The sequence below is a fragment of the Orycteropus afer genome, unplaced genomic scaffold (assembly GCF_000298275.1).
Source record: "Orycteropus afer afer isolate SDZICR_OR568_19922 unplaced genomic scaffold, OryAfe1.0 scaffold00218, whole genome shotgun sequence".
Classification (NCBI taxonomy): Eukaryota; Metazoa; Chordata; class Mammalia; order Tubulidentata; family Orycteropodidae; genus Orycteropus; species Orycteropus afer.
The window spans coordinates 1,002,520-1,014,536 of NW_006921805.1; the positions used below are offsets into that span (position 1 = coordinate 1,002,520).

Sequence of the window (12,017 nt, forward strand, 5' to 3'; positions counted from 1 at the left end):
GCATATACTATAGTACATTAATTCTAAAATGTATTTTTTTTAATTACATTTATCATCTCTGAAATTAGGATGTGTTTTACATGTGATGGTCATAGATTAGACTCTGTGAAATATAGTATTCTACTCACTTGCTTTCCTGTTTACCTACTCCTCTAGATTGTGAGCTTTGTAGGGGCTCAGAGTTTTAAAATTCCACACTCCTGGTTTCTTTATCTGTGTGCCTGCTGCTGTAATAGATCCACTGTAGGTGGATGGTTGGATGCCTTGCATCTTTACTGATTCATTGCTTTCAAGGTTCTGCTGCTACCACTTTACTAAAAGTTTCTTAAAATTTTAATTCAGCCAGAAGTGGTTTCCTACCTTTGAGCTGTTTTAGCATTTGATGTCTGTGAGAACCTTTTGATACTCAAGTGTCTATAATCACTGTATAAACCTACTACTGTTGAGTCAATTCCAACTCACAGCAACCCTTATCGCGTTTCCAAGGCTGTAAATCTTTGCAAAAATAGATTGCCTCATTATCCTCCCATGTTTGAGCTCCTGACCTTCTGGTTAGCAGCCAAATGCCTTATCCACTGTTTCACCAGAGCCCCTTAATCACTGCATTAAAAGAACCGATTCACTGTCATCAAGTCAGTTCTGCCTCATAGTGACCCCTATTGGGTTTCCAAGGCTGTAAATCTTTATGGAAGCAGACTGCCCATCTTTCTTTCGCAGAGAAGGGCTGGTAGGTCCAGACCACTAACCTCTCTTTGCTAGCAAGCAAAATACCTTAATCACTGTATGGTCTGTGTCATATAGTGCCTTGACTTTAGTTCTTACTAGTAGGTCTTCTCTGTCCAGTTAGAGTAGGACTGCATGTGTGTGAGTTTGTATTTTTTATAGTAGAGTGTTTTGTATATACTATTTTGTATATTGATACTAGTAAATAAATACTTAAGGAATATGTTTGATTTATAGCAAATATCCTTTACTCATTATTTCTTAGCCCATACAGTTGGTTTTAAAGTCTGAGGAGATTTTAGGGTATAAACTGTATTTCGTAGTTACAAAATTTATCTTGATTTTCTTGGAATAGATTAGCAGTTTGGGTCCAGTCAGGAAATAGAAATGATACAGTAGGTTAAATGGATGTTTTATGTAAAAAATACTATGGTAAAAGAGTAATTATAAGATACAAGGAAACAATACATAGTATTCCAGGGCAGAGAAAGGCTCAAAACCAGCCCACTGCCATTAAGTCAATTCCAACTCATAGCAATCTTATCGGAGAAAGTAGAACCCATGGGGTTTCCATATATAAAACTTAATGGGCAGAGAGAGAGAACTCAATGAAAGACAAACTTGGAAGGGGTTCAGACCTCAATGGAGAAGATATGGTTCATCCCCCTGACAGCAGAGAAGTTCACTGGTTCTGCCAGGCCAGAGCTTGTCTGGAATTGCTTGCCAAGCAGAAGGCCACCCACCAAGTATATCCATGGGGAAGGGTGGCCATTGGCATGGGCATACAGTGAGAGTTTGGGTTCCAGTTGGGGCAGGAGGCCTTCAGAGTGTATAGTGTATTGGATTATTATTACCATATCAAGAAGGCTTCCAGGTCTTATAGGGACTATTCTGGGCCAATGCCTCACACCCACACTGCTGACCCCTAGTCTGCAACTGAGAAGGTAGGAGAGACTTCTACATTGTTCCTCTAGCACCCTCTACTGAAAAAACTTTCAAGGAGAAATGCAAATGCCTAAAAGAATTCTAAATATAATGTTGAAGGGTACTTTCCGAACTGATAGGCAAAAAATTGATACTTGACACAGAGGTATGAAAGACTGAATAGTTTCAAGTTTTCTCTGACAATATTTTTCTTCTGTAGCTCCAGTCTACTAGATATATCCTACCTTTCTTTCTTCTCTCTAGCTCTAGTTTGAACTATTTCTTTCTTATTTGTCCTATTGATCTACTTCCCCTTTTATCATCTGTTGGACCTGTAGCCTTGCCTGCCCATGTCCTTGGGATTCCTTTTTGCTTCTAGCCCATCTTGTCATCTGAGCACACTATTTCTTCCAGCCTCACTATTTAGAAATAGGTGTTTTAGAACCTTTGTTACCATTTGTCTAGTGCCTGTCCTCATTCTTAAAAGTTATCTTTCCATCTTCCTGGATTCAGTTTTGGCAGTGTCACTTGGTTCTATCTCCCATCTCTAATCTACCCTAGGAAATTTTCTCACTTTTTAAATTTTACAACATTTCAATATATCCTCTTCCCTGTTCACCCCTACCTACCATGTCATTTCACCCTGTTAGTCAGTGGTAGTAGCCCCTAGCCCCTCTTTTCAAAATGAGAGTTGATTGGTTTGTTGGTTTTTGGAAGGTAAGGGTGTATTTTGTTGCATACGTACTATGGTATTGAATTCAGGGCAGCCTTTCACTAGTCTAAAAGAAGTCAGCTTGCCATATCTTTTAAGTGTTGTAAACTGGCGATTTTTTCTTTCCTTCTCTCTCTCTCTCTCTCTCTCTCTCTCCCCCTCCTCCTTCCCGTCTATTGTATTCTTTTTCACAATTCTTTCCACCACACATTTGGATGCCACCTATATAATTTGTTTTAATGCTTTCATCCTGTACAGTCTCATTTTAAAAGGAAGGAATTACTTGATATTGTTTGTCTGAGACACTTAAATTTAAACTTGCCTATCTGGACATAGAGACAGATCTTTTAATACAGAATTACTTGTAATAGGACTGGGTCTTTTATTAGTATTTTTTTTTTTTTAGGACACTCATTTGATTCATCTTAAAGATGACCTCTTCCATTGACATAAGTATTTAGAGTTTATGTTTTTTATATTTAAAATTCCATTTTCTGAAGGTGCTAATAGTATATTTTGCTTTTCACACATGAGCATATAAACATTATTGGGTTAGTTTTTTTTTTTTTTCTTTTTTTAAGGAAGTAGAAATTGGTCAATGTATTTTTGCTTTCATTGATTAGTTGTCTTATTTCAGAATAAATTTAGAATTTTACTTACATATCATCGAACCTTATAGAAATTATTTTAGGAATATAAATCTCTTGAAGCTATTGCTTATAGTACTTGCAGATATTTAAATGTAATGATGAAAAGTTTTCAACAGTGAATGCTCATAATTAAAATTATCCATGAGTTGTGTATGATCAAAATTCAAATGAAAAAAATTATCGATTAAGATACTTTGTCTGAGTAACCAACCATATGCAAATGTAGATTGACTGAATGAGATGTTTGTTTGCTTTCTACAAAGGTTTCCCCATAGGCATCTCTAAATGATGAGTCTTGATTTTGTTGATAATAATCTTTTTAAGAAAAAATGTAACAATTGGAAAAATAGAAAATGTTGCTATAAAGGGGATTCTTTTTCATGAAAACTATGTTTGAAATAATCTGTTTTTCACAGTCACTGTCTACTCAATTTAGTGATCTGTGTTATATATGCATTTATTAAGTAAATGTGAATGACATTTCATTGCTCTTTTTTTTTTTTTTAATAACCTTGGCTGCTTTTTACATATAGCTCAAGTTTACTGAACATTTTATTTTTTTAAATTCAGCAGGAGAATTTATAAATATTTATGTTAATTGCTTTATTTTCTTTATTTTAGGTAAAATCTGTAAAAACTGGATCAGTTTTTTGGACAGTGTGCTGCTGCTTATCGTATTTCTATATGGTAAGGTCTAACTGGTCTTTGACAGTTGGACCAGTTTCTCCTGATATCATTCTTTCCTCATCCAGGGCTTGTTCTCCATTTCCTTTCTCCTGAAGAGTTTGATTTGTTTCAGTTCTCTTTCATTACTATTATCCTCTCTCTCACCCTCATTCTCCACACCCTGCTCTATGTAGACTTTTAGAGAGAGAGGTTGAGTATTGTTGTTGTTGTTGTGTACCATCGAGTCACATCTGACTCATAGTGACCCCTCCTTGGGTTTCCGAGGCAGTATCACTACCACTACGGAAGTAGGATTGCCCAACCTTCCTTCCGAGGAGTGGCTGGTGGGTTTGAACCGCCAGCCTTCTGGTTAGCAGTCAAGTGCCTTAGCCACTATGCTACCAGAAGTGAGTATTGGAACCCCTCAAATACAATATTTGAAGCAAATAAAACAAACATAAAATTTTTCAAATGTAGAACTTTCAAGATATTGTTAACTTTTTATTGATGTTTAGACATAATTTTAAAGTATCAATATTTTTCTGTTGTTCTTGGCTCTGTTATTTTCTGTTAATCTCACATATGAAGTATTCTCTGGATTCGGTTGCAAACTAGTTGAGCTCAAGAGAGTTTAGTTGCTGAATGTTGCGTATAGAGCCATGTTTAGAATAAATAAGGCTTTAACAGTTACATAATTTCAAATATTATACTAAAAATTTGTTTCCAGTATTGGAATTGACTAAGTAATTGCTTGGTGATAAAATAATCTGTGTTTTTCGCAGTCACCATCTATTCAATTTAGTGAAGGTGAAGCTAGAGCAGAGAAATTAGAGCACTTAGAAGTCTTGGTGAAAACAATAACCCAAATAAAGATTGACAGGATTGAGGTAATGAAAGAGAAAGTTGTAAAAAGAATACTCTTTTGGCCCCATTCTGTTCTCTCTTTATTCCTGAAAGTAAATGAAGGAAACCCCTTAAAATAAGTTTGTGTAGACCAGGAGGACTCCCTGGTTGGTAATGTTCTTGGCTGCTAACCTGAAAGTTGGAGATTGAGTCCACCCAGAGCTGCTTTGGAAGAAAAGCTTGGTGTTCTACCTCTGAAAAGCCAGTCATTGAAAACCCTCTGGAACACAATTCTACTCTGACACACGTAGGGTCACCATGAGTCTGAGTTAACTCGACAGCAACTTGTAGGCTGAAAAGTAAAGGGGATAAATATGTAACGCCTTGTGAAAGATCGTACATAAGATCAGCAAATACTTGTCAAATTTACTTTCAGATCACTTCTAGTTTTTCATTGTTCTTAAGTGGATTTTAAATAAATTTTATAGAATTAATGTATTCAAACTCTCCTTAATCCTTTTTTAGTGATAAGAGCATGGGTCACATTTTGTGCAGTTGTACTCAGTAAAAACAAACCCATTCTCTTAAAAGTTTAGACTTGAAATAAAATAGCATGTGACTAAAGCAATAAACTGGTGTTCTTGTATGTATTGTAAGCTGGAAGCAATTTTTTACTGGGTGTTCTGAAACATTTTAGACAAGAAAAACCTTGTTAGAATATATATGGTATACATAGAGTCTCGTAAGGTGATTATTGGTGCACATGGTTCTTTCAGACTTAATTGTCAGAGCTCCTCCAAGAACTTTGTTCTTGACAAGACCTTATTGCCTATTATGATGAAATACACTAAAAACATTAAAATTCTATTGGATGAAAAGTAATACTCTCTTTATAATGTTTTATTAAGTCTGACCAGAACATTCTCAGTTATTCTAGTTAAATAGGACTATTCTAACTTTGTGCTACAGGCAAAACATTAAAATTGGATCTTGGCTTTGTAATAATGTCTATAGGAAATAATTTATACTTCAAAAAACATATCCTGATCATCTGAATAATTCTTTTGGTTGAGCTGTTGATGGGTGCTAACATTGTTCTTACTCTCAGTGAAGTTCTTGCAACATATTTATCATCAAAAGTAGGTTGAATTAAAAACTATTTTTTTCTTTAAAAAAAAAAGTTATGATCTATAGCCTAAAACTTTTTCTTCATGACAGTCTTTTTGCTTGCCAACTCATAAATTATAATATTTTCAACTTTTATCAAACCTACTCTAATTTGAAAATTTCTCCGTTTATAGGAAAACATTGGATTTATAAGATCATGTGCTATGTCTCAGTTAATTGTCCATAAAAATCAGAAGAAATAGGCTGTTAAGACGTTTCCTAAAGTTCATATATAAACATTTCTCAAAATTGCTAAAAATGTTAGTGTTTTGTATTTGCTCCTTACATTGTTTGTCATAACAAGTAAAACTTTAGTATTTTAAAAAGTAAAATACAAACTGTTTCACTTAATGTTTCTTTCCTCATAGGTTTCTGCTTGGGGTGGTTATGTGTTTATCATCAACCTTATCCCTCTGCATGTATTTGTGTTGTTACTGATGCAGAGATACAGCAAAAGAGTCTACATAGGTGAGTGATGTGACTTTGAAGATCTCTAAAGGTGTTTCATATACATTCTTTACAGTGAACAGACATTTCTGTTTGGCCAGTATTACACATGAAAAGGTAAAAACAATTGTCTTTATTTTGCTTTTTATATTAATAAGGTTCAGGCATTTTTATATTAAGTGCATTGTTATTGACTTTTTCTTGATGAAGTTTTTTGTGTGTGTGTGTTGTTGTAGAAGTTAGGGTAGGTTTAATATTTGTTGACCATTTTCTTTTATTTTGGGGAATGAGCACTTTTATCATGAAAATCATTCATGTCTTTTATGTCACACATTACCCAAATTTAGCTTAATCTCTATAAGAGATTGAATGTTGTCAAAGTAAAATATTTTTATAAACTTTGGAAAGGCCTATTTTATGTAAGTATATAAATAGACCAAAGCTCTGTTTTCATTAGTAAAACCTTTATTTTCTTTGTAGGCTTTAAAACAAGTGTTTTGAATAAGATGTTTAGTGATAAATGATATCTCACCTTAAAGCTCATTTTCTATAACAGGGACAGACTTTTTTGTTGAATTAATCAGAGAAATTGTGATCCAAAGCCAGTGTCTAGTAAAATATTATAATTCCATTATAATAATGACATCTAAAAGCAGTAGCACGAAGATAAGGTTTACTTATTTAAATAGAATTCATTTTTAAACAGATAGTCGCATTTGGCAAACAGTTTGGCAGTTCCTCAAAAGTGACACATAGTGTTGCCTACTATATGATCCAGCAGTTCCACTCCTAATTATTTTCTCCAAGAGAACTGAAAATATGTGTTCACACAAAAACTTGTACATGAATGTTCATAGCAGCATTATTCATAATAGCTAAAAAATGAAGACAACCCAATGTCCATCAACTGATGAATGGATAAACAAATGTGGTATATCCATACAGTGGAATATTATTCAGCCATAAAAAGGAATGAAATACTGATACATGCTACAACATGGATGAATCTTGAAAGCATATGGTAAGTGAAAGAAACAGACTGAAAAGGCCACATAGTATGATTCTGTTTATGTGAGATATTCAAAATAGGCAAATCTACAGAGACAGAAAGTAGATCAGTGGTTGCCATGGACTTGGAGAGGAGGTTAGAGAGAGGGGAGTGAGAAGTGAGTGCTGATGGGTTCAGGGGTTTTTTTGGGAGTTGATGGAATGGTTTTGGAGTGAGTTAGTAGAAATGGTTGCATATTATTGTGAATATACTAAAAACCACAGAAATACACATTTTAAAAGGGTGACTTTTACAGTGAATTTATGAATTACAAAGTGAATTATTGCTCAATTTGAAATTTTTTTTAAAATCGTAATATATTAGTTTAAACCATTTTAGCACACTTTGTAGCAATCATCACAAACTCTATTCTAAGTTCTTTGTTGTTGTTGTGGTTGTTATGTGCTATCTAGTTGGACCCGACTCATAGCAACCCCTCCTTGGGTATCACTACAGAAGTAGATTGCCCCATCTTCCTTCCAAGGAGTGGCTGGTGGGTTTGAACCACCAGCCTTCTGGTTAGCAGTCAAGTGCCTTAGGCACTAGGCTACCAGAGCTCCTTCTAAGTTCTTTACATCTATTTAACTCATTTATAGGTGACTATTACTATCTTCATTTTATAGATGAAACAAGAGAAGACATAATAATTTGTTCAAGATCATGTAGCTAGAAGTAGAACTGAGACCTGAATTCAGATGTTTTCATTTTAGAACCCATTTATAAACCACTATAACTATTGCCTCTTGTATAAATAAATATCTTACTGTTGCAATGTATCAACCTATGGTAGCCCTCTACCCTGAAAAACTATAAACAGTAATTGAGACCCAGAAAAATGAATGATAGATTGAACTATAATTCTCAGTTTGGTTACTTATTTATTAAGAATCTGAAGTATTTATAAAAGGTAAAATAGTTAGGAGGAACTAAAAGTTTGTTTTAAAAAAGTTGGGGGTCCTGGAAGTTTAATGTTCTTAAGGATAGAAGTGGGAGATTTTTGTGAAATGCCCATGAGTTAAAATGAAGAAAAGCCAAAGTCAGAAGTAGCCATATAAATACGTTGTTAAAGATAACAAATGGAAATATTCTTTATAAAAATTTCAAATGCAGTGTCCAGCTCCCTTTGAATATTGGTCAGTGCTAAGGTCTAGAAGGATAAGAATTGAGACAGGGCCTTGGGTTTGGTGAGTAGGATTTCTTTAGTCACTTTAGAAAAGCATGTGACTAGTACTGCTTTGGTTGACTCTTTAGACTATTTCTTCTTTTCTGAGGAAGAAAAATAGGGTGGCTTGGGGAGTATTGTATATACACTTGTTCTCTTTTATCTCTTCCTTTACCCATGTTAACTATCTAAGAGTATTTTTATGCTGCTTTATAGCATTTATTTTTAAATAGATAGAAAATAATGGTATAGAGCCAGTGTTTCTCCTCTTTCATCCTCAATCTTATCAGGATTTAAGTTAAATTTAACTTAATGGCTCTGAAAAAACATGAAAGCACTATAAAGTGTTTTTGTCATCATCCTTTGCTTTAACCCCATAGGCATCTTTGTGTGTAATTCTCTCTCCCCTTAAGGAGAAATACTTAGATGAAGGAATAAGGATTGCTAAATGATAAACTTATGGAAAATTATATACACCGTAAGAGTGGTTATAGTCCATGAACCAAATTGGATGAAATAAAATGAATTATTTGAAATAATTATAAAATTTGTTTCCCTTTGGAGTACCTATTTGCATATTCCCTTAGAATTGGTTCTTAAGCCAAAGGGAACTGTTGATTCACATGTGGAAAAGGAGGCACATAGACGGTAATGTTGGGTGTATAGTAAGAGAGGGAGTACACAGGAGCCGGGGAGGGAAAAAAGAAAAGCTGAGATGGGAGACCTCTTTGTAAAATTTTTTTTTTTTTTTGGAGAAAGTATAAAGTTGAAATGTTTTGTGAAGACACATACAGGATTTGTTGAAATTTCACTATATCGAGAAGTGAGTTATACAAAAATAAGTTACAAATAAAATTCTGATGCTTTAACAAGAATATCCGAACTTTATACTGCATTTATAGAAAGTCTAGTTTTCAGGAGTTATCATATAATTCTGATAAGAAATAAAATGACTTAATCTTTCTCGTTTGATGAAAGTTAAAAAATGGTCTTGCTTTGACTTTAAGTCATAAAGAAATTCAAAATTGGAAAGATTTGTTTTTAGGAATGGTCACTGTGGTATAATTTGTAATTGTTAAAAACATGGAACTAGCTTAGGGAAATGATTGGTTAAATTATAGTGCTGCAATATCATAGAATATTATTTAGCTATTAAATGTAATCTTTTTTAATGTTTGATGGTATAGGAAAATGTTAATAAGAAACAGAAGTGATTTTTATTTTTAGTTCATACTTTTCTCTGCTTTCCAAATTTTGTACAACAAGAATGTTTTAAATTCATAAGGAACGAGACTTGATTTTTAGCATATATAGACATGAATTTTAACACTGATGGCTCATGTGGACTACATTAACTGAATTAGAGTAATAGATTAAGAAGAGGGAAGAAATGCTAGTTTCCAGTGATGATGGATGATTTTCAGATGTCATCAAAGCAACTTGTTTATGATACTATCTACATTTTCTTTCATGAGTTAATTTGAGTAAAGAGAGGACAGTTGTTTTTCATGATATATAAAATTTATTTTTATGGCAATAGTTACTGGTAGCCATCATGAAAACAACAAAATGTTACAGGAATACCATATATTTTAGTTTCGTATAAATTATTCTGGGATTGTATATCTTGTGAATACAGAAAGGTGATACTACTATTGATTGAATTTTTTAACAAAGCATTAATAGTTAGGAGTCATATTTGCACTTGACAGCCATAAGCTGAACATACCTAAAGTTGGTTAAACTTGACAAAACAACTAATTTGAAAATACTGCATATAGTAATTCTGGGATATAAGAGATGGAAGCTCTAGAATTTTTTTCTCTGTTATGTTATTTTTGAGGAAATTCAAATCTATTCATTAGACATTTATTGAATATTTAATGGATACTAACAAACAACAAGATTTTGTACTAGCCATTAAAAAACACAAATGATCTTCCTCTAAGGAGCTTATATTATGCAATGTAATCAATTTTATTGCATATGAACAAAATAGAAACAGGGAGAAGTTAGCGAAAGTCCGTTTCAGGGCTTTGAGTTGGAAGGTCTTATTAGGCTTTCCAGCTAAACATGCCCTTCTGATAATTTGGGGGATAAATCTTGATCTTGAGAGGATAAAATAGTGTGGAAAGGGATTTACAGAAGTTTTGTGATGGTGTAACCACAAGTGAGAGGTACCATAGCATAGAGATTACTCTAAGGGCTCTAGAGCGAAGCTGCCAGGATTCAATTTCTGGTCTAGTCACTTACTAACTTTGTCACTTTGGGCAAACTATTTAATATCTTTATGCCTAACGTTCCCATGGGTCTAATAGAGATAATAATAATTCCTACCTTGCAGAGCAAGTTAGGTGAATAAATGACTTAGGATAGTGCTTGTAGTAGGTCAAACACAGAGTGCTATTTAATAGTTTGCTTCTGTTGATGTTAAAGTTACGGAAAATAGCCAGAACAGTAGAAAGAGTTCCAGAGGTTGGAGGGGTTGTTACAAAGACTGAGGGGATAAAACTGTAATGTAAATCTAGAGATTATTCCTATTTTTTCGAGAAATGGAGAATGAATTTTACTATAGCTGTTTGCCATGAGTTGGAATTGGTTTAATGGCAATTAACTTTTTTTTTAGTGGTAACCATTTTTTAAGTGTGCAATTCAGCGACCTTAATTACCTTCACCATGTTGTTCAACCTTCACCATTATCTAGTTCCTAAATTTTATTGTGGTCTCTGACAGAAAACTGTACCCAGTAAGCAATAACTTCCCATTCTCCGCCTTTTTAACCCCTGGTAACCTCTAATCTACTCTGTCTCTATCATTTGGCCTATTCTAGAGATTTCATGTAAGTGAAATCATCATACAATATTTTTCCTTTTGTGTCTGACTTATTTCACTTCGCATAATGTTTTTTAAGTTTCATCCATGTCATAACATATATAAGAACTTTTATTTCTCTTTATGGGTGAATAATATTCCATGATAAGTTTATACAGGCATTTCCCATGTTATAAACAAGATCTGTTTCTAAGTGTGTCTTTAAGTCAGTTTTGTAGGTGAGTCAGAACAGATACATATGATTCTTATTTATTTAGCCTTACTTTAGTGAATGAAAAGAGCTCTGGTAGCACAGTGCCTAAGGTAATCTGACTGCTAACCAGAAAGTTGGTGGTTCAAACCCACCAGCCACTCCACAGAAGCAATACTGGGCAATCTACTTCCATAACGATTTACCACCTCAGAAGAAACCCAGTGGGCGTTGCTGTGAGTTGGAATCTACTCGACAGCCGTGGGTTTGGTTTTTTGGTTTTTAGTGAAAGAAGGAGCTCTGATAGCGTAGTGTTTAAGGAATTTGGTTGCTAACCAAAAGGTCAGCAGTTTGAACTCACCAGCTGCCCTGAAGGAGAAAGGTTGAGATGGTCTGCTTCATAATGATTTATAGCCTTGGGAACTCCATGGAGCAATTCTCTGTCCTAAAGATTGACTGTGAGTTGGAACCAACTCAGTTGCAGTGGGTTGGTTCATGCAAGGAAAGGCTCAAAGCCTTTTCAGTGATTTAAAAGCTGCATGTGCAGCAAAAAAAGGTGATTTTGATGAAGAATTGGTTGTGAGGAGGGGTTGGTTCAGTGTTTCAAAGTAAGGACATATTTACATATTATTAAGGACAAGGAGGAATTGTCC

The 12,017-nt window shown here is 34.1% G+C and overlaps 1 protein-coding gene across 1 annotated transcript in view; it reads left to right on the forward strand.

The window, feature by feature from the left end:
- Positions 1 to 12,017, forward strand: part of STT3B (STT3 oligosaccharyltransferase complex catalytic subunit B) — a 135,074-nt gene that overhangs the window by 75,515 nt on the left and 47,542 nt on the right. Inside the window, exons 4-5 of the mRNA XM_007948630.2 lie at positions 3,631 to 3,696; positions 6,054 to 6,153. Of these exons, the coding sequence (XP_007946821.1) occupies positions 3,631 to 3,696; positions 6,054 to 6,153 (166 nt within the window). The remainder of the gene's footprint in view (positions 1 to 3,630; positions 3,697 to 6,053; positions 6,154 to 12,017) is intronic.